General features: G+C 39.3%; 4 protein-coding genes and 1 long non-coding RNA gene across 5 annotated transcripts in view; 1 reads left to right on the top strand and 4 right to left on the bottom strand.

Moving 5' to 3' along the window:
- Positions 1-23,276, top strand: part of LOC146471755 (uncharacterized) — a 108,946-nt gene that overhangs the window by 14,847 nt on the left and 70,823 nt on the right. The gene's annotated exons all lie outside the window — the stretch shown is intronic.
- On the bottom strand, positions 1,992-4,090 carry LOC146471762 (neuropeptide Y receptor type 2-like). The gene has a single exon (XM_085120832.1). The coding sequence runs from the start codon at positions 3,741-3,743 to the stop codon at positions 2,541-2,543; it is 1,203 nt and encodes a 400-aa protein (XP_084976958.1). The 5' UTR covers positions 3,744-4,090; the 3' UTR covers positions 1,992-2,540.
- LOC146471761 (QRFP-like peptide receptor) lies at positions 7,608-9,772 on the bottom strand. Its single transcript, XM_085120830.1, has one exon. It carries the CDS (start codon positions 9,736-9,738, stop codon positions 8,671-8,673), a length of 1,068 nt encoding a protein of 355 aa, XP_084976956.1. The 5' UTR covers positions 9,739-9,772; the 3' UTR covers positions 7,608-8,670.
- Positions 12,454-15,792, bottom strand: LOC146471760 (neuropeptide receptor 22-like). Its single transcript, XM_085120829.1, has one exon. It carries the CDS (start codon positions 15,505-15,507, stop codon positions 14,488-14,490), a length of 1,020 nt encoding a protein of 339 aa, XP_084976955.1. The 5' UTR covers positions 15,508-15,792; the 3' UTR covers positions 12,454-14,487.
- On the bottom strand, positions 18,452-23,114 carry LOC146471759 (substance-P receptor-like). Its single transcript, XM_085120828.1, has one exon. The coding sequence runs from the start codon at positions 20,427-20,429 to the stop codon at positions 19,407-19,409; it is 1,023 nt and encodes a 340-aa protein (XP_084976954.1). The 5' UTR covers positions 20,430-23,114; the 3' UTR covers positions 18,452-19,406.

Here is a 23,276-nt window from a genome sequence, read left to right as displayed (position 1 = left end):
CGATGAAGGGGATGAAGGTAAAGATCAAAGCAATTCTATTGACTTCATATATCTCTTGCGGTAGAAATAAAATGAATCTTTGTGAAAGAGACGTGAGATCTCTGAGCCATATCTGATTTGATTTGAATGATAACCGTAATTCGCAATAGAGGTTTCAGACAAAATCGTACCTGCTAACACTCCAACCGTTATTCATGACTCTCGCGCCAGTGCGTTTACATGAGCGCATGCGTATCATTAGGCCCACTATGCTATACGTCATCCTCGTTCCCAGAACCTACGATCTTTTGGTTAGCGGTTGGATCGTAGGCCCTGGTAACAGCCGTTACCGGATGTCGTGAATTTCACGACATCCGGTAGCGCACGCTCAGTGATAAATTACCATTGCGCTTGCTCAGTATTATTATTGCTCAGTACTACTCAGTATTAGTAAGTAAAGACAAATGCGCAGAAGCGTAGCATTTATCACCTTATAGCGCATCAGGTTTTCGACAGTCAATGAAAAAAAAGATCTTTTTGGATGGACCCAGAGCCACTCGTTCAACAATTAAAAAAAAACGTTGGGGCTCTGGGGACGAGAATGGCTATACGTGACCTACTAACGTCAGTCACGTGGGGCTTACTGCGCTTTGATCAGAACGGCAGAAAATGTTTGATAAAATTAAAGTAATTGCTCAGAAACGCAATTGATCATAGAACAAAGACCAGTCCAGACCAGACCGGCCAGTCTGTAAAACAACTGCGTCATTTTGAAGGGATGGAGCTGCAAAATCTTTAGACTTGCTTACGCGAAGCGCGATCGTGCACCTTGCTTGGAAGCGCGAAGCGCGATCGTCAGAGCTCTAACGAGCGAGCGCGGAGCGCGAGCGAGCAAGAGAGGAGAAGCGAGCGAGCGACTTTGAGAAAGTCTGCAAAATCTTGAAAAATAATCACTCCAAAACTGGTACACGCAATTTTGAAGAAATTCGAAAGTCTAGGATAAAACTTTTCTTTTTAATTTGGTACATCCCGTTTACGAACTGATCGGTCTGGCCGGCCAGTTCTGACAAATGGAAGGCCCCCTTAGAGGATTGCCAGACCTCATAGGCGGGTATCACCGGTAGCCACTGTTTCTCTCTTCAGGGGGGACTTAACCTAAATTTGAATGAAATTTGAAGAGGTTTTAAGAAGGGATAGGAGAAAGAAAATGATTTTTGGAACACTAACAGACAGTTGATACCCACGTAAGAGCACCCCAGGTTGCTACTGGACTAACTTGATGTCCGTCTATTAATTATTAACTACAAATTCTAATTTTAAAACTTCGCTAAATCTTTAATATTTCTTATTTCTCATAATTTTATCTATCCTTCTAGAAAAACCTCCCAAATATACCCAAAACTCACCCCAAAATTCGCAAAACACCCCACAACACAGTTCACGGAATGAGCAGAGAATTTTTGGATTGCTTGAAACGCTGTTGAAGCGTGAACGAGATATTTCCATGAAACCGATTTTAAGCGGCGTGAAAACGGCTTTCAGGCTTACCCCCGCCTTCACTGACTTGTCTTGACATCTCTGGTCAGATAGACATGAAACACAGGCTTTTTCGTAGTACACTGCAAAACAATGTGTATTGTTTGCTCTGGTCGATCATACGGAGGAAAAATGTCTTGAGCGAGTAAGGAAATGTAGAGAGAAAAACTGGGGAAAATCAGGTGTTTAGGGCTCGTACACGAGAATCCAGGCTTTTACCAATCTGGGCCCTTGCAAGTTCTCGCGTTGCAGGGGAAAAGAATCTTTACGCTGGGCTATTTCCTATCCATGGGGAGACTAAGAAAAAAGCAGCGGTAAGACTTCCGGTTACCCACTGTAACGTCTCGGACGACAGCGTGCTCTGGGAGTTTATAGCTACCCGACTCGGTGTTTCAGTTAATTCAAAGGAGATTTCGTTTCTACATTTTAATCATTTTTCACTTGTATACATAACTGACAACATGCAGTGACGGATTTGCTTACATATACCAATGTTGATAGCAGCTTGCATAGGCGCCTTCAAATGCAGACCTCCGATTGGCCTCTTATTTGTAAAGAGCAGTAGAAATGGATAAAATGTATGAAAAATGCATTATTTAAAATTGTAACTACCATTAAATTCCGATCCATTACTACTCAAGTTTTATGAAATAAGCCATTATTTGTGCGGAGATTTTAAGTCAACTTTCTAACTGTACACGCAGAATTTACTCTCCTGCAAAAGTCAAAAGGCCGTAATAATTAACGTGATGGCCGGTTAATTAACTAAGGGGTCCCGTGACTTTTACGTTATCGCGTGACCTTCATTCAGTAGCGTGACTTTTTTGCGCATGTAACATACATGCTGTACTGTACATGGCGGACCATGGCGCGAAAGTTCTTTTTTTTTTTTTTTTTTTTTTTAAAATTCTTATCGTTTTTCGATATTGAACTTAATGTTCATAACTTGCGGAGTACTTTGACTTTGAATAGTTTCTCTTCTTCTCAAGTGAAACGGTTGCTCTTTGTTATCGGTTTAGATTGCGTTATAACCGCGTGTCTTCCGAAACAAAATCCAGGTTTGTAGCATCTAGTCTTACTACATGCTGTGATATCCGACACGAACGGCTTTTATCCCTTACATTTTGTTCTGGCGACCGTTGATGCAATTTACACATTTCTATATCCTCGACTCTTTTATTTCTGCTTTGGAAAGTAACGACTGAACTTCTTGCTCGTGCCAGCGTCTTTTTACACGTGAAAATAGCCTTGAACTCGCCTCGAATGTCCAAGTTGTATATACTATAGATTAATGGGTTTATAGCTCCGTTGCAGTACATAAGGAAAGCGGATATTTGACCGTAATGAGAACCAAGCATGACGTGAAAATCCAGAAAAACAGAAAGCTGATAAATCCAAAATGGTATGAAGGAAATGTAAAACACGACCACCAACATTGCCAGCATTTTAATGGATTTGAGTTTTTTGGCTTGAGCGCGGAGTTGATGTTCATGAAGTTGAACTCCAGGAGTTGTACGAAGCCATATTTTTATCCCGGTCGCTGAATACAGAATCAGGGTCGTAATGAATCCAGTGGCTAACAGTACTGTCTGAAATATAAACCACTGAATGACCTTTTCGCACTTGATGCAAAGATGACATCTATAGTTTCCGTCATGACCTTTTCGAAGATAGGCGAAGCTTGACGAAAACAGGACAGATGCGTAAATTCCGCTTACAAGCCACGTGCACGCAATTATTACAAAAGTCCGCTTCCTTGAAACAAAAGTCCTCATGGGAAAGAATATACCGCAAAACTTCTCCACAGCAATCGCTAGAATGGTTAGATTCGATGTCAAAATAAGGACCAAAGACAAAAAGAAATCAAACCTGCAAAGAAAGCTGCCAAACCGACCTTCAATCTTCCATGCGCCATTCAGCAACAGATGCGTATAGGCCATTGGTATGTTTTCCAAAGCAAAGAGTAGGTCAGCCGCAGACAGGTTCACAATGAATAGATAGTGCACTTGTCTTCGCAGTGTCTTTCCAATCCTTCTGATAGTTTTGATTACGACTGTGTTACCGATCAACGAGAGAAGAATCATGACATAGTAGGCGAAAACCTGTAAAATCTTCCATACGGTTACTTGACCTTGTTCTTCAGGCAGTTGTGTATGCAAGCCGTCCGAATATGCAGTGTAATTTACCGGTGGTTCGACGCTAAAATTCGCGGCGCTTGCGTTCCTCATGGCTCACTGCTATTTACAAATGTTTGATCATCAGCGTTTCCATTAGGTAATATTTGTCAGGTTATGTCACTTGGCCTTATGCGTATGCGCCACGGAGCGTTGATAACAATCTGATTATTGGCTCTGTGACGTTTGAGCTCAAGTTACGACAGATGCTTTCCGAGTCAATCATCTTCGTACGTGGTGCATAAAGCCTATAAGTACAGGAAGGAAAAACATTGAACAATGTAATGTGTACTTCTGAAAGTCAGCTTGTGTGATCACTCCAGTCTTGCAGACTACGTTATGAGACAATTTTTACATAAATTAAACTAAAGAATTGGACTAATTTGTCCTTATTTGAAACTAACGCCACTACTGAAACAAATTTGTTCTATTCACCTTTTCGGCGCTAGAGTTCACGTGTAGTGTCACGTGACTTCTGATGTAAACAAACCGCGAAAGTTCGGACATTCAAACACACGAGTGCGATAGTGTACGAACAGAATGGTCATGACTAAAGTCACTAAAAGGAGTGCTTATAGCCGGGTACTTGTAAAAACGATTCCCGGTACCCTAAATCCTGGGAAAGAACGATTCGAAGGGTGATCCAGTCGAGTTCTTTCATTTTCCCGGCGCAGTTAGACAAAACGAGGGCATATCATCGATCATTGCGGTGACTCGTTTGCGTGTACGTAGGACAGTTATACTTGTAGTTTGCAGGAAACAACATTAGATACTTGCCAAAAGAAATCACTGTAGCATCGTTGAGACTCGCAAGACAGTTGTCGACTGTCTTAGCTTTAAATATCTGCTGGATGCGAACTATTAGCCACAAAACAGTGGAGTTACATGTCAACTCTAAGAAAGCAATTTCCTTTTGAGAGTCAAAGCCATAGCTCTTGATACTGAGAGACAACAATGATGACCTTTGTGAAGACGTGGATCCATTATAAACGTAAAAAAATACCACAGAGCTAGCGTACACATACATGAAATGGCATGAAGAAATTAACTAATCGACTAATCCAAAGTCCGAGTGAAAACAAAACCTTTATTCAGTAAATTTGAGTATTTCCTGTCACGATCAAGATCAAAAGCTCAACACCATTCTCACCGCATTTTGATCACTGAAAAGGAACAAATTTCTCACAAACGTACTCGGAAGAGCACAATCTTGAGGTCCGAAGGTACATTTAGCGACTAACAGTAGTCGTGTTTGGCCTAGCTGCTGCCTAAGGCACAACTTTAAAGGAATCAATTTAGCATCCTTTGAGACTCGCAAGACGGTCGCCGAAGGTCTTAATTTTAAATGGGGTCTTAAATATCTGTTGGATGCGAGATAAGCCACAAAACAGTGGAGGTACATGTCGGTTCTAAGAACGTCATACCTGTTGAGACCATAAAGCAAAGGAACTGAAAACAACTACTGAAAACATACCTCCTGAAACTAAACGATGAGCACTGAGCTTTGTAAAGACGTGGACCTAATAGACTCTCATTCTAATCCGTGATAAACAAACATCCTGCAATCTTTAAGATCAATATTAAATAGCTAGCATATTAACATGAAATTACAAGAAAAGCAATTTACGGGTCCCATGTCTTAACAAATGACATTTATTTAGTGTTACCTGAAATCCTATGTGCCGAAAAATCTAGCCTAGCGGCCTGTTCCAGGCTCCTAGAGAGGCCACGAAAAATCTAAACAAATAGGCGCATAGCTACTGCGTACATAATGAACGGCATAAAGAATTCAAATGGCTTCAAATGATAAGAAAACCTCCATTCAGTAAATTTCAGTTTTTTCCTTCATGATCAGGACCATTCAAAGGAGCGATGTCACTACATTTTGATCAAAAGGGAAATAATATTTATTGTAAGCGGCCAGTCCAGGCTTGCTAAAATCGTACAACCCAAACGGGACAAACGGCGGCGGCGAGTTGAAGTTGTTCACGGTCCTCGGGTATAATGGATTGGCATATCATGAATTATTTAAATTGTCTTCATCGTTAGTGTGATCTTTTCAGTCTTATTTCGAAGTTTGGATCCACTTTTCAAGTGCAGAGGCGATTTCCATTAGCCAAATTTTTAAATATTCCGGCTACTGAAACTCCACGTTCCTGCAAATACATTTTAACTTCTACCACATTCATGGCGTTGAAGTCGCTCTTTTTCTTCTACATCGACATTCTGAACCTGGAACTATTCCAGTTTCAAAAACTTTAAGCACTGGAGAATAGAGCAAGAGACGGCAACTGCGCGCGTAGTTCGTCAGTGAGAGACGATGTCCGAACTTTTGCGGTTTGTTTACATCAGAAGTCACGTGACACTACATGTGAAACCTTAGCGCCGAAAAGGTGAATTAAATGACAATACTTAATGTGTACGTTTGCAGGTGAGAATCTATCAGGGGGAGGGGTGGGGGGGTGTAATCCGGCATTATAAGGCGAATCGTGGCGGGAAAAAGTCAGGATACCCCTGTAAAAGTAAATCGCACTAGAAATTTGTTTGTAAGGCTCTTGATTGATTGCATTTCGTTTACCGATATCGCGATCGAGGCGCACTGAAAAAGTGCCGAAAGCGTGTCGACAGAGCCCGAGACAGTTAAAATACAATACAATACAATACTTTATTAATTCTACCCGAGGGGTTTTTCAGAATTAATTTACAATATGTGTATATAATGCAACTGTAAAACTAACAATATAAAATATAATAACTTACATATTCTTGATATATAGATAACAACGTAAAATTGCTACTGCTACAGTTCTGGCAAAGCCAGGAAAACTTTCTCTTTTGATTCGCGAACAAGTTACAAGTCACCAAATCTGTGCTTGAAACCACGGTTTTCGCGTGGGAAAGTGTCCAGAATTATGTAGAGTTTAATAAACGAACAGGAGTACTTTATCAAGTTGAAAGGGGCCGAGTGTTTTAATAGCCTTGATAAAGCACGAACTGCGATTTTATTGAACGTCTTCAAAAAGTCATGCCGCAAGGATTTAGATAAGTGACATGAATGCATTAAATAAAATAATTATTTCTCCAGGGAATGAAAGTTTTGCGATTATCAAACTCAGAAATCATATTATATTCAGACTGAAAACGTGGCTGTTATTTTGCTGTCGTTGAGGTTCAGGTAACTTTGAGCTCAAATGCCTCCAAACCGCGCCTTTCGCGAACCAAAAAAGTGTACAGCAGGTAAAAGTTCATTTGGATAGTTGTATTCCACGAGCTGCAAAGTACGTGATGTACACAAAGACATTCACATTTGCTGTTATTTTTATATGGTAATTATTGAACTTAATTTTACATATAGACTACATTTATCTATATATATAGATCACAAGCGATATAATATGAATTGCTGTCTAATTCAGTGTTCTTTCAATTGTTTCTGTATTGAACCCCGATTTCCCCTGAGACTGACAATCAAAACCATCTCCGTGCTTTTAATGACATGCGCGTGACTCATTTCCGTCTTCTGATAGGATAATATTTTTGAGTTTTTGAACATCATGAAAAGGTTTCCACTGTGAAGAAGGAAATCGGGGTGGGGGAATAGGCCAGATCCCTTGATCGTAACGTAGGCCATTTCCGAGTTGCTGTGAAAGTCATTATGAAAGCGAGACTAAGTACAAAGCTTTTCATATGAAAATTAGGTTTGTTTGCTGCATATGAATAAAAACTAATTTTCATTACAAAGACTTTGCACCGACTTAGTCTCGCGTTCATAATTGGGATCAAAGTAACTCAGAAATAGCCTATTGATCTTGTTGTGTCTTTGGCTACTCGACTCCATTTTCTATCAGATGATTATATGCGTATGCAGTTTTCAGACTATGGTGCTGTTCTATTGGACCAAATGACAAACGCCAGTGATGAAGGAGAATCGTATTTATTCAAATCGCAGTAGGTCATCGATATTTGGATCTGTTCAAACAGTCAATTCGATCTAAAATACATAGAAACTATGGTGGCACTTGGCCTTACAACGTTCACAACGAAACCCAATATCATATGAACAAAATACAACCATACTTCTGTTGAAAACTTCAAAATATACAGTTAACGACAGGTTAGCAACGGCTTAGCTCACAGGCAGCCCAAGATCTAAAGTTTGTATGGGAAATTTAGTTCAGTTCTCAAAGTGCTAAAGTAGTGTAAAATAATTCTGGCAAAACTACTGAATTTTGATAAGAAACTGAAATCAACGAGCGGCAAATGTAGGCTAAACATGGTCACGTGGTCATTTCTGCCGTATGCCGTAAACGTCATAGGCCAATTCCGAGTTGCTGTGAACCTCACTATGAAAGCGAGGCTAAGTGTAAAACTTTTCATATGAAAATTAGCTTTGTTTGCATATGAATGAAAACTAATTTTCATAACAAAAACTTTGCACTTAGCCTTGCTTTCATAATGAGGTTCAAAGCAACTCAGAAATAATCTATTTTAAATCTTTCTAATGATTTAGAATGCCTGTGGTTAGCTTGACTAATTTTCTGTTTATAACTGAAAAGAGTGTACTAATACACGACTTAAAAGGCCAAGTAATACAAAAAGTAGAAAATGGTGTCTACTTTGTGCAACATGAAAATTTGTTGCGCGCGTAGGTGTTAATACGGGCAACAATCAACGCAACATTTGTTGTGCGGCAAGTTGCAAGAAAATATTATCCGCGTTAATTACCCGTGACTAATCAAACCAACTGACCATCCAACTGACATAATTGAAGCGTAAGTGTTCAGCATTGGTCTTTTTTAATTAATTTTCCCCCCGGCGCGAACCAAGTTGTTTGTCATGCGCTTTGTCGATGTTTGTCAACTTTAATATTGCTCATACTAGTCCAGGTCTCCATCAGCTTGAGAGCCTTTAGTTCCTGCTATCAGTTGTTCAGCTTGTTGGGAATATTTCTTTTTTTTTTCTTTCTCACAGTATTTTGTTTTCATTGCTTGTTTATTGTTTCCATTTGTAATTGATAAACTCCTCTCTTGGTGTGTTTGGGAAATTTCGTCGGCCACCCTGGTGATTTTTTATGTAAACAGCAAAATAAGCATTTAAACTCATGGCGAATATCTAAGTTATATATACTGTAGATGATTGGATTTATAGCGCCGTTGCAAAACATAAGAAAAGCCGAAATTTTCCCATAATGAGAGCCAAGCTTTTTGTTGAAGTTAAAATGAAGCGAAAGTTGATAAATCCAAAATGGTATAAAGGAGATGTAAAATACAACAATCAACAGCGCAAGCATCTTCATTGCATTGTATTTTTTCGTTTGCCCTCTTCTTTGAACTTCGTTAAGATGAATTCCGGGCAGTTTACGTAGCCATATCTTCACCCCAATGGCTACATGTGAAGCAAGTGTAACCGCGAACCCAATCGCCAAAAGTATCGTTTGAAACATAAACCACTGAACCATCTTTCCACAGTTGTAACAAACAAAGCACCTGAAATTTCCGTCGGGGTGTTGTTGGAGAGAAACGAAGAAAAACAAGGGAAAAGAATAGGCTCCGCCAATGAACCACGTGGATGCGAGAAAACAAAACGCCCGCTTCGTTGAAACAAAGTTTCTTAAAGGAAAAAATATTCCACAAAACTTTTCTACAGCAATTGCTAAAATGGTCAGATTGGAGGTCAAGATAAACACCGCGGAGAGGAACACGTCAAGCTTGCAAAGGAAATTACCAAGTCGACCTTCAACTTTCCATGCGCCGTTGAACAACAGATGGGTATATGTCATGGGGATGTTTTCCAGTGCAAAGAGTAGATCAGCCACGCACAAGTTTACAATGAAAAGATAGTGCACCTGCCTTCTCCTTGCCCTTCCAATCCTTTTAATAGCTTTGATTACGACCATATTTCCGATCAATGAGAGAAGAATCATAACATAGTAACCGAAGACTTGTACAATCGTCCAGGCAGATACTTGGCCTTTTTCAAGTTGCGTCTGGGATGGTAAATTAACCGATTCATTAACGCTAAAATTCGTTGCGTTCGCGTTCTGACCCATTGCTTGAGTTTAAAAGCAAACGCTTTCTTCTGAATCTGTTTTCTTCAACCTGCCAGATGTGTAAATAACATGATGTGAACGTACATTAGCGGGATTCTGATAAAAAGCAATTAATTATTAAGACCGTATGCACTCTTCTGTGACAAGTTTGCGCTTGATACGTTTTCATATTCTCGCTTGTCAAGTTTATCTTGACAAGTCGCCTTTTTGAAAAACTATAGGAACAATTACTCAGTAATGAACAATCGAGAAGGAAATCTTGTTGAGTAGGTAAACGTGGTCCTGTGGACAAGCAAAATGTTTTCCTTGATAAGTCTTTATATAACTCGTTTTATTTTTTCGTGTGTAAGGGAAAATCTTTGAAAAACCTCCTTGTTTAAAACTGGCAAAAGCGTTGTTTATCAAGGAAAACTACAGTTGACTTACGAAACATGAACGCGCGATTGAACAAGTTTTTAATAGGCCATTTCCTGGTTGCTTTGTACCTCATTTTGATAGCAAGGTTTCGTTTGAAAATTAGTTTTGTTTGTATACGGAAAAAATCTAATCTTCATACGTAATTTGGTTCAACGTAACCTGGAAATGGCCTATTGTCAAGTTTCATTTTCTCGAGTGAACGGAAAAGTTTGACAAGTTTTTCCTTGAGTGAGTCTCCTGAGATAACAGGTTTTTAACCTGTTACAAGTTGATTCCTGTTTACAAGGAGGGAACAGAGGGTTACCCTAGTGCTAGGGTTAGCAGGAGGGCTAAAGATAGCCTGGCAGGTTTACAAGCAAAAGTTCACAGATAGGGTTACCCTATCACTTGGGTCAACTATACTACAAAGCGCGGAAACATTTTAGAACAAGATGCCCCTCTAATGGCATTACACGGAATGCTTAATGTAGCCCCAATTATTCCCCATTGTATGTTTCGCAGATATTTAAAAAATATCCTCCCTTGGCCTTTGAAATAATTGTATGAATGGTTTTATTCAGATATATTGCGTGATACTTATCGTTGTGTTACTAGGAATCATACCAGAAATAACTATGCAATGACGTCATGACCCCGCTGAACTGGTCTGGCCTCCTCTAGCTCTAATCCCTCGCGTTGATTATTCGATCTGTTTTTTGAAGCGGATTTTCTTTGCTGTGAACTCTCCCAATTTCCGCCGTTTCAACTGTCGAGTACTACCTAGAAGTTATTATTTCGATTTACTGCTTGAAAAAGGTTGGTTTTCTCTCTGAAAACGGCAGATCCGGAGTCTTAAATTCAGACATGTGGCCGCCATTGAACGAAAACAACTTTTCCAAATGATGATTTGCTTTGACGTCACACAAGTAGAGATGAGTGGGTCCCCTCCCTCGTGATATACGCGCAGATAATGGAGTTTGATTGGGCCGCTTTTGTTCAAGACAATCAAAACAATAGATCCCTTCTGGGAGAGGGAAGAATTTAATCTAGTTTTAATGAATAAATCAAATGATGATTTGACGTCACACAGAAGTGATGAGTGGGTCCCCTCTCTCGTGATATGTGCCTGAAAAATAGATTTTGATTGGGCCGCTTCTGTTGAAGACAATCAGAACAATATATCCTTACTAGGGGAAGACAGAGTTTAATGCATAAATTAATGTGCACATTTATGACACCGATGAAAAAAAAGATACCCGACCGAAACCTAGACACGTCATGCCCTGCGGGCATTCCGTGTAAAAATGTAAAATTGGCTGGTAGACAGTTCACCAGAATCATTTTCGGTTTCTGGGAGTGAAGGAAGGTGAACATGACAGTATTGAAAACCGGGTCGAACTCGTTTTTTCATTTTGACCGCTCTGTAAACAAGTAAAGAGTTGTCCCGGGAAGGCGAGTTGTCCCTAGCAGAGCGTTTACAAGGCAGGCAGGATTACCCTCGCGCCAGGGTAACCCTACCTGCCTTAGAAACACTTCGCGTAAAAAAAGAAGAAATGTGCGAGTGCCAGAGTAACCCTCTTGCTAGGGTAACCCTAGCGCTAGGGTTACCTGCCCTCCTTGTAAACAGGGAAAACATTTGTTGGCTGCATAGAGTAGCCAAGATCTGTTACAGAAATGAAGATATTCGAGACGAGTAGAACACACAACTCTTGGTTCCAACACAGTCTTTAAAATTTGTAGCAGGTAGCCAAATAATACTTTGCTGACATCACCAAAGACTGAGGTATTTTTGTGCGCTTTGTGACTGTGCTGGAAAAGAAAATCTTAGCAAGGGCTATTGGATTCCAAACTGGGGGGAACCGCGCATTTTTCGGAGATAATTAGGCAACATAAATTCTTAAGAGAACAATGTATGGAATTGTTTGAATCCAAATCGAAAATTAACGATAACGACGCATTTTTCAGAGATATTTGAAACTTGTTCCAACTTTACACACTAAGAAGTAATAATTGTTGAAAAGCTTGTCAACTAAATGAACTGAATTGCTCTCGTGGAACCAACCTAAAGTTATCGTTAGAGGAGGCTCTGTTTACATAAGAGAATTGATAAACGAATAATGAAACACAAGATTGGCGGAGATATAAGTCTCTGCTTACATTACCAACCGTTTATGACAGGTTTCAGTCAAATGTTGATTCGTTGGCTTAATTTAAGTTAATTTATTGGTATATTATAATTCACAAAGGTTTCCCATCACTGTGAATGTGCATGTGAAAGATTAAAAATACAAGAAAAAAAAAAAAAAAAAGCGCGGTGCTATTATGTTACAAAAAGAAATAAATAAATAATAATGAATATACAAAATCAGTGGGAGACTAAAATAGTTCGTCATAGAAGATTTGAAATCGTCCACAGATGGCTGATCTAATAAAAAAGGAGGTAGAATGTTCCATTCTTTTAAGGTTCTGGTAAAGAAGTTCTTGTAGGTGTTACTGTTACTGCCAATGTTAATGCCTTGCTTTAGCGTGTAGAGGATTTGGCAGCCCAGGTTGAAAGACCCCAACATATTGTATTTAAACAACAGAAAGAAAGTGCTAATTATCGCTATAATCAAATGAAATTAACTGATTACTAATTATTGGTTTGTGAGGCAAGAAACCTCCTTCCCTCTCTTTAACGGAAGTTTAATGAGAGGAGGTTTAAACAAGAAGTTCCGCTATAAAAGGGCAAGCACTTCCTTTATTTCACACTTTTGCGGGCGTTACATGCAAATTTAGACGCTGTTCAGTGATGGCAAGTTGTTGACTCAAGAACCCTCTGAAAAATATGCCTGAAAATTTTATAATATCACCACAACAAATACTGTTGTTAGATTGTTATATTTAACAAGAGTTGTTAAGAACACTAAGCGAATTTCATCGGTAAAAGCCGAAGAAAAAGAAACATGTTGTTTGTCACTTGTTTATTCTCTGATGGTTGATTGAGAACTGAAGGTGAGAATGGCCTGGCCAGGCCTCTTTTATACCGGAACTTCCTGTTTAATGGGAGAATTTGTATAGAGAAGTTGTTGCTGACGAGATGATCAATCAAGGCGGCACGCCCTTGTTCCTCGGATTTGCTCGAAACGTCAGCTCTCGAATCTCTTTATACCGTGGCTAAATTACCTTATCAGTTCCGTTGATAAAAACAAATATTCGTTATCCTTTACCTGTGTCCACTTGCGAAACGTATTCCTCTTTTTGAACCCCCTTTGATGCTCTGCAGAGAAGACTGTCACTGTCTAAGATGGAAACATCTTCCTCATGAGCAAAAAAACCGTGTCAAGGAAAGCTTGTTCGCGTGCAGAAGGCTGTGTACGTGTGCCAGTCGCTTTCATGGCTAAGTATAACTTGGCAGTGCGACGTTCGTAAAACAAATATTAGCTCAGTCGAATAGCGAAGCTTAGAGCGGTTATATGCTACCTGTAAGAACATGAAATTTCGAAGGGGAAACTATCGGATCGATTGTCGACCCGATACAGATGTATTGTTTTTACTGTTCACCACTGAAACTTTTTTTTTTTTAATTTACAGCGCAACAATTTGACCTTTCAGGCGAAGTAAAAACGAATTAACATAAAGGATTTAAATTATACAGTGAATTCAAAGATACCTGTTTGGCTTTTAGGTGGACAGGTGCTAGCCATCTGTACTCATGGCATTTTCATCCCATAAACCCTATCGACCTGATAGTGTCTCCGTGCGTGAACACTATCTTGTAACGACCAAAGACCAATAATTAGTTTTAAAGCTAAAATCGTGATAGCGGCGAAAAGGCTTTTAACTCAGCCTTCAGGTTCACGGCCCCAAAATAACCACTCAATGGAGTTAAAAACATTTTACTACACTTGATTATTATCAGCTCTGAGGGTTCCAAGAGGAGCCCGGAACCCGAAACCTTTCTCGACTTGAATCCCGGTCAAAAATGCTGATTCTGGCTAAATGTAGCCCTATGCGGAAACAATAAACTTGATAGAGATCTCTCGCCAATAGTCAAATTTTTAATCGGATTTTGGTAGTTTTGGCTTAAACAGAGGAAAGATTTCATGGAAAAGGTCTGAAATGGTACATGGAAAATATTGGACGGTGTTTCGTTCTGAGCCAGAGCTGGATGTTTGATCATCTTCAAACCGCATGCCCATCCAAATTTCAAATGAGCACCTTTTCTCATTCTATAGTATGGTATAGTAAAGCTGTTTTTGGTCATCTTTTTTCGTTGCTCTGCCATCTGATTTTCTTAAACTGATAGTCACTCAACTGAGTCAGTTTTAAAGTGTTTTCATTTTTATTACTCGCCCAGCACAATCTGTACATTTACAACTGGGACGAAATTTTTCTATCGTTCCCGCCACGACCAGTACGTCCCCTGTAGGCCATGTGTTTGTCCACAGTGTACGCCGCACCTCGCCAACATCCACACTTGGCCAGAGCCGCCTTTACACCAATACGAAAACTCCTGTTGAAACCGAAATAAATTATGGGATTAAGAACGCCATTCATGAACAACATGACTACTGCGATAAAACGGCCGTGCTTGCTCTTGAGTGCGGCATAAAACCCAAGAATGCGAGACATTTGTAGCGTCAAAACTGGCAAGGAGCAAATGTAGAACACTACGATTAAGGTAATAAGCATCTTGAAAATATCACGATTTCGCTTCTCTCTTCGTGTAATTCCTTTCTGGTTTGCACAGCCTGGAAACGTTTGACGGCGTAGCTTCACTCCAATGGCGGTGTACAACACAAGCATTGCGACGAGGGTAGTAATTAAAATTGCCGTCAATACGATGTACCAAATTTTGTTTACTTCATGTGGCAAGGTGCAAGTCATGAGATTCTTAGTTTGTTTTTCCAAGTGACCGTAATAAAGCATAGGAGAGGCAATCAGGGTAGAGATGAACCAAGTCAAGAAAATTATGAAAAAGCACGCTCTGCGAGTGATCTTCCTGAAGGGAACATACACAGCGAAGAAGCGATCCATGGCAATTGCTAATATGGTCAAGTTTGCTGTCACCATGGAAACGAGAGAGAAGAAGAGATCGATCTTGCACAAGACTATCCCAATGCTTCCTTGGATGACCCAGTGGCCTTTCAGCATAAGGTTGTTATATGCAAGCGGCAAATTCTGCACAGCAAATATCACATCAGCCACGGACATATTGGCGATGAAATAACTGTTAACAGTCCTTAGACGATTCTTGAAGTATTTCTTTAGAACGACGAGGACTAAGATATTTTCAACTAATGACACAGTCAGAACGAGCATGCAGATCGAGGTCTTAGTTATGGTTTCTGCCTTATTTTCAACCATGGACGAATTGGTGGTGTTTTCCATCTTGTAAGAAAGCTCTATGTAACAATTTTATCGGCGTCCACAGCACAGCGACATCAAATCTTCGTTTTGTTTTAATCACAAATACCGTTTGCTCTCTCGAAAGTGTTGTCCGTAAAGACGCGTTTGTCGATTTTGAACAGGGTGACGACAACTTTAATTGCTCTTTTTAATGCATTTAATTATGCGTGAGTTTGAGCAAACAGCTTTCACGAAATGTGAGCTTTTACCAAGTTGTCACAGCGCACCAATCAGATATCATCTTCATCGAATGAAGAGTGAACGCGATTGATAAAACCTCCAATCAAATTAAGCGAAAAACGGAAATTTGTATGTTGTGTTGCTTTCAAACACGAAATTTGCTTAAGGATTGCGCTTGAAAATTAAGGGCTGGGCGATTCTCTTCTCTAGCGATTAAAATAAATATACTGACCGCACTAGTCAAATGCGAGCTGGTTCATTTATAAGTACTGCATTATAATAACTTTTATTAGTTTGTCGGCATATTGTTTCAGCTGTTTTTGGGGAAAGAATGGTAAAACACCCGAAACTAAAAGGTTGCAATTTGTTTAAGGCGTCACAATTTAGGGAATATATTTCACGTTCTGCTGTTCACCGCACGCGCTGCAGGAAACCAACTTCTTTACAAATGAATCGGGCAACTGAAAAATGAATTAGTTTCTTTTGGAAAAACGTAATCTCATGCCTCCGGAAAATAACAGAAAAGAGAGAGAGAGGAAAAAAAAACGATTACACGTATTGACATAATGAAAGACTGAAAGCGACAACCAGGAATTAATTGTGTGCCTCCGAGTTTTATAAACATAATACTATTTCATTTTGCGGCAAAGCTGACAGCCTCCACGCCCCTTTGACATGACGAAACAAAACAACTGCCTTGTCGACTGTGCCTATGAAGCCGCCAGCTTGACCAATCTAAATAATATTTCATGCATTTTTAACATTTTTATTGTTCAGTGTGTTCCTCCTTAGAGTATAAAGGAACAAATCCGAGATTAAAAAATTTGAAACTTTATTTTTCTGCATCAGTTAATATGAACAAACAGCTCATGCAATATCTGACAGGACTGTTCGAGAGGTCTATGTGAATAGGTAATACTTTAGGGTTCAATACGGTTTAGGAGTTAGAATAATATGCTTTTCAATACTCAAGGGCTGAAGCTTGAATTTGACGTAAGGAACATCAAAGGATTAGTTTGTGAAGCTGCGGTGACTATATTGTGTACACTTCGTATAAAAAAAATCTTCATTACCGTGTGAACGTAAAACACTTTACATTAAGATAGTTTATGCCTGGGAAAATTTCATCTTGTTAAATTTCTCTTGTGTTAGACGTGAAAACAATACTTGGCAGTGTTTTTAATGATTGGACTGACATGGGAGAATATCAATCCGAGATCAATAAATTGACGGTTTTGAAATTTAACGCCTTGCGTAGAAAACGCCCGAATTCTACTGGAATTTACAGAACAGAGCCGATCGAAAGTGGTCAAATACACATGTGGATTAAATTTTCCTGATAGTCGTGCAAAGTTTACAGGTTAACACTTTTATCGGCCATTTGATACTCGGGTTTCCTTTGGGTCGTGCCTACCAATACAGAGATATTTTTGCGCGGTTTAAACTATGCAGTAAAAGCAGAACTTAGCAAGTGCTCTTGGCATCCAAAAAAACATTTGGGATAACGATGCATTTTTCAGAGATTGTAAAGCTTCAATATGGAAAAAAAACGCCTTAGATCGCTTTATATTTTACTGCTTTTTTGAATTATTCTTGCTAAATTAGCTCTGAAAAATGCGTGGTTACCCCCAATCTACTTTTTGGATTCCAATAGCCCTTGCTAAAATCTACTATTCCCGAACAGTCATAAACCGCGCAAAAATACTTATGTATTGGTAGGCACCGTCCTTAAGTGGAAATTTTTCCGACTTGATAGTTTAAACGGTCGTTGAGCTGTTTGTCTAGCATGTCGGAACATAGTCGCTGTTCTCTGCTCTGCACGTAACACTAAAATGGGCTATAATCTGAAGGTCAGTTGTGTAATAGTGGACTTGCCAAAGAGTTGGACGTAGTGTCAGACGTTACTGACGTTAGGAGTTAAATTCTGCTGTCTCAAATGACTGTTTTCCCTGTGCTTTTAATGTATTTTTGAACTTGATTCGCTAAAAAGCTGAAATTGTCGCGTTTTAATCAGCATTTCAAGCTACTATGATGTTTTCAGTGCCGATTTTTAATCGGCAAGCGTCCTGGCCCATTCAAACAAGCTAATGAACTTAAAATCATTATTACGGTCGCTATCCAGGAGCTAACTGAACGAATCGCGCATGGGCTGATCGATAATTGTGACATTACTCTGGCCATTGTAAGTTTGTGGGTCACGGCTGAGTTGCTCGAAGCATGGTTAGCGCTAACCATTGGTTAAAAGGTATTAAAACCTATACGTTGTCATGGCATTTAACCCGGGTTAGCGCTAACCATTGGTTAAGAGGTATTAAAACCTATAGGTTGTCATGGCATTTAACCCGGGTTAGCGCTAACCATGCTTCGAGCAACTGGGCTCAGGAGTAAGTACGTGGAGGAAGTTAGTTTTATGTTTCTAGCGAGGTTGAAGGCCTTGCATGTTAAGCTACATGACAGCAAGTGATTTTGAGACTTGTAATTTTGATAAGGGTCATCAGGAGTGTTTCACGCCAACGGTGGGAACCAAAATCGTTGGTACAAAACCACCAAAGATAAATCATTGAAAGGAAAGCTTGGTTTATTTTTTATCGAATGTAGCATACGCCGGAAACCCTTCACAAGAGATAATCAGTGCCACGCGTCTTATATCGACAAAATGTGGCTCATTTAGCCCTACTATACTACTACAAAGGTCTCTGAGACTAACATACACCCTCATGTGCTTCATATTTAAAAGCTTAGAATGGAATCCATGATTTTTTTTTGGTTATTTAAAGACTTTTATTGCTCTTTTACTAATAATTAATAGATACAACGATTACGATCACTTACTACAAATTAAGATACAATCAAAAAACAAATTTAACTACAAACTACAATACTGGAACAAAATACAATGCTAGTTACAATACTAAAGCAAATTACACTACTAATTACAACTAAGTAATAGCACTAAACTTCGCATGATAAACCCTTATAGTGTTAAGTGTTATGCTAGTCACACTTTTACATTAAGCATACGACATAAAAGAAAGAAACAAAACATAAAATACGGAATATGGAATTCATGATTTCGTAATCTCGATAGTGTATCGTAGAATAGTAATTGGTATTACTCTGATACATAAAACTACGGCATTGTTAGATGCCAGATGCGTTTAACTATACACTACGGTTCATTTATATTGGCTTATGATTGCTTTACGCTTGTTGCTTGACGGCTTTCTACCTTTAGCTATGGATCTAATGATATCAAATAGGCTATATCTTTGCACGCTAATTTACGGACACCCTGTGAACTACACATTCGGGCACATCAGTATGTTTATCAATTACGCCCGGCCTAGGCACTCCAAGGAGTTTTCCTTCCTTATTCGAACTATTACCTAACTTCCGACATTTCTACCGATACCAATCTTAATCTACTACACGTCATTACCATATACATACTGTCTAGACGAGTTTGAGTTTACACAGCGCGAATAAAAGAAGTGTCAAGAATGGAAGTGCTTCTGCAAGGTTATTGCGTTGAGAGGGAAAACCAATGTGATGTAACTTGTAACGGTAATTATCCTTGTAGCTTGTGTTCTTAATCTTCTGTTGGTTTGATCTCCTACTGATTTTTCTTAAACTGATAGTCTCTCAACTGAGTCAGAGCTAAAGTGTTTTCATTTTGTTACTCGCCCAGTCAATTCTGTCTTTTACAGCTGGGTCGAAGATCTTCTATCGTTCCCGCTTCGACCAGTACGTCCCCTGTCGGGCATGTCTTTGTCCACAGAATAAACCGCACCTCGCCAACATCCACACTTGGCCAGAGCCGCCTTTACACCATCACGGAAACTCTCGTTGAAAATTAAATAAATTATGGGATTAAGGGCGCCATTCATGAACAACATGACTACTGCGATAAAACGGCCGTGCTTGCTCTTGAGTGCGGCATAAAACCCAAGAATGCGAGACATTTGTAGCGTCAGAAGTGGCAAGGAGCAAATGTAGAACATTACGATTAAGGTAATAAGCATCTTGAAAATATCACGATTTCGCTTCTCTCTTCGTGTAATTCCTCTCTGGTTTGCATCGTCTGGAAACGTTTGACGGCGTAGCTTCACTCCAATGGCGGTGTACAACACAAGCATTGCGACGAGGGTAGTAATTAAAATTGCCGTCAATACGATGTACCAGATTTTCAAAACTTCATACGCCAGAGTGCAAATCATAAGATTCTTAGTTTGTTTTTGCAAATCACCGTAATAAAACATAGGGGAGGCAATCAGGGTAGAGATAAACCAAGTCAAGAAAATTATGAAGAAGCACGCTCTGCGAGTGATAATCTTCCTAAAGGGGACATACACAGCGAAAAAGCGATCCATGGCAATTGCTAATATGGTCAAGTTTGCTGTTACCATGGAAATAAGGGAGAAGAAGAGATCGATCTTGCACAAGACTGTCCCAATGCTTCCTTGGATGACCCAGTGGCCTTTCAGCATAAGGTTGTTATATGCAAGCGGCAAATTCTGCACAGCAAAGATCACATCAGCCACGGACATATTGGCGATGAAATAACTGTTAACAGTCCTTAGACGTTTTCTAAAGTCTTTCTTTAGTACGACGAGGACTAAGATATTTTCAATTAACGACACAGCCAGAACGAGCATGCAGATCGAGGTCTTAGTTATGGTTTCTGCCTTATTTTCAACCACGGACGAATTGGTGGCATTTTCCATCTTAGAACAAAGCTTAATGTGGCAACTTTATCCGCGTTCACAGCACTGCGACGCCAACCTTCGTTGTGTTATAACACGAATACCGTTTGCTCTCTTGAAGGTGTTGTTCGTTAAGAGACGTTTGTCGGTTATGAAAAGGGCGACGATGGAAACATAACTTTAATTGCTGTTTATAATACATTTTATTATGCGTGAATTTGAGCAAACATGGCCTTCACAAAATATGAGCTTTTACCAAGTTGTCACAGCGCTCCAATCAAATATCACTTTCATATAATAAAGAGTGAACGCGAGTGATATAACCTCCAAATCAATTGAGCGAAAAACGGAAATTTGAATGTTGCGTGCTTTCAAAATAAAAAATCTATTGAGGAAATGCACTTGAAAATTAAGGGCTGGAGGATTCTCTTCTGTACCGATTTAAATAAATATACTGACCGCACTAGTCAAATGCATTTTTAAGTACTGCATTATAATAGCTTTTGTTATTTTGTCGGCATATTGTTTCAGCTGTTTTGGGGAAAACATGGTGAAACGCCCAACTCTAAAAGGTTGCAAATTGTTTTAGGCGTCATAATTAAGGGAATATATTTCATGTTATGTTGTTCACCGCACACGCTACAGGAAACCAACTTCTTTTGATAAAACTATCGATCGTACCAGTGCAACACAAATGAATCGAGCAACACCGGGAAAAATGTACTGTTTTCTTTTAGCAAATCGTAGTCTAAGAGTAGTTCGTGTCTCCGGAAAAATAACAGAAAAAAATAAAAACAATTATTGACATAATGAAAGACTGAAAGCGACAACCAGAAATTTAATTGTTCGTCTCCTAGTTTTATATAAACATAATTCTATTTAATTTTTTGTTAAAGCTGACAATCTCCACTCCCCTATGACATGACAAGACAAAACACCTGTCTTGTCTAGTGCGCCTATTGGGCCAGCTTGACCAATCTAAATAATATTTTATGCAGGATAACATTTCAATTGTTAACTTTTTCCCTTCTTTTTTCAAAACTGAAGTATTTCAAACCTTATTTTTCAGCATCAGTTAATATGAACAAACCGCTCATGCAATACCTAGGTCTATGTGAATAGGTAATACTGAAGGGTTCAAAACGGCTTAGGGTCTTTAGGAGTAAGATCCAAACACTTGTTAATTTTCAAGGGCTGAATTTTGAATTTGACGTAAGGAACATTAAGAGATTAATTTGTGAAGCTGCGGTGACTATATTGTGTATATAAAATAATCTCCATTTCCGTGTGAACGTAAAAACTTTAAATTAAGGGAATTAATGCATGGCAAAATTTCATCTTTTCAAATTACTCTTACTTGATATATGTAAACAATATTTGACAGTATTTTTAAAAGCTTTTTATATCGACTGTCTTGCAAGCAACCCATTTCTGCTTTGAGGTTGTCCAAGAAACGCGTGAAAATAAAGTCGCTGTGAAAACGAAAATTAACTTCTTGTTTGACTATGACTTTTATCGTTTTGGTAGAGAACTACGGCTGCGCAAACTTGACAGTTGAACGTGGTTGCCTTTTGTAATCGATTGAATTTGGATCTAACAAAATCTCAATTCAGAGCTAGTTGATCGAAGGTGATGATTTTTGACGAAGGGTTTTCGAAACACATTATTAAGATAGTACAAGTCTTCACTCATAGAGCAACTAACGCTCCACACATCGATATTCAAGTCGATATTCAAATCCTAGCAGTATGCAGGATGTTTGTCCGTATAAACCTAGTTTAATGGCCTAGCTCCTACGAGTCTCCTGTAGCTCAATGGTAGTGCCTCTAAACTAGTGATCGGAAGGTCATTGGTTCGACTCCTGTGATTGCCCATTCCGAAATTCATAAAGGGACTGGGCCCTAGTTTACACGTTGTTCAAATTGAGTAATACGGTCAAACTTCCCGTAAGCGACCACCCAAAATGTCAAGCCTAGGTGGATGTACATGTGATAAACATGTGAACATGTTACAAAGGCAAATTGTCCAACTCCTGACAGGGGATAGATATGAGGACTTTTGTCGCGTATGTGACAAGTGGTCGCTCACGGGAGGTTAATAACAAAAGAAAATTGCAAACTGTCGTCTCTAAAAGTGGTCGCAGTGGCCTACGAGAGGTTCCAACTATAGTGATTTGACTGGGCAAAATTTTGGTATTTTGGAAAAGTGGTAGCTTAAGCGAGATGGTCGCAAAGGGAAGTTCCACTGTATGAAGAAATGACCATCATCGCCAGTAAGATCACATTAAAATTAGGAAGATGTATCGTTTTCCGGCACTGATGCTGTGCTGGTAGTAATTATGGACTCCTCTTTTCCATTTTGGGAGAACAGCGTTTACAAAAATAGAGCGGTTTTCAATTGAGCCGACCGTAATTTCGCAAATGCTTTGGCTTTGCTTTACTACGCTCTGTTATTGGCAAGCAAAAGTTCGCCAGTTTCTCAACTTATGAGAAGCAAAACCAATCGTGCATTACTCACACCCATTTTCCCGTCCTGGGCGCCGGTTACGTTTATTAGTTTGCTTCGAGTTCCGATTGGCTCATTACGCTGTTTACATCTGTTGTGATTTGCCAGAGTAATTACTTAAGTTTTCGTTTTACGACACTCGAGCTCTATTAGCATTTACAATATTGCTAGATTGAGTGGCTGCTATTTCGTGGCTGCATGGTATAATGTGTGATATCCTATGGTTGCTAAGCCAATCAAAACCCTGGAATTGATTATCCAATAATCCAGTGTTTAATTATTCATTGTATCATGAGCCAGGCACCACAAAAAGACAAGAAAAAAATTCGGTCCTGTAACGCTTTGTACACCGAAGTGGTTGCT

Source organism: Pavona decussata, unplaced genomic scaffold (genome assembly GCF_977016875.1).
Source record: "Pavona decussata unplaced genomic scaffold, jaPavDecu1.1 SCAFFOLD_102, whole genome shotgun sequence".
Classification (NCBI taxonomy): Eukaryota; Metazoa; Cnidaria; class Anthozoa; order Scleractinia; family Agariciidae; genus Pavona; species Pavona decussata.
The sequence above is the reverse complement of the archived record's forward strand: the minus strand, read 5'-3'. Positions and strand labels throughout refer to the sequence as shown.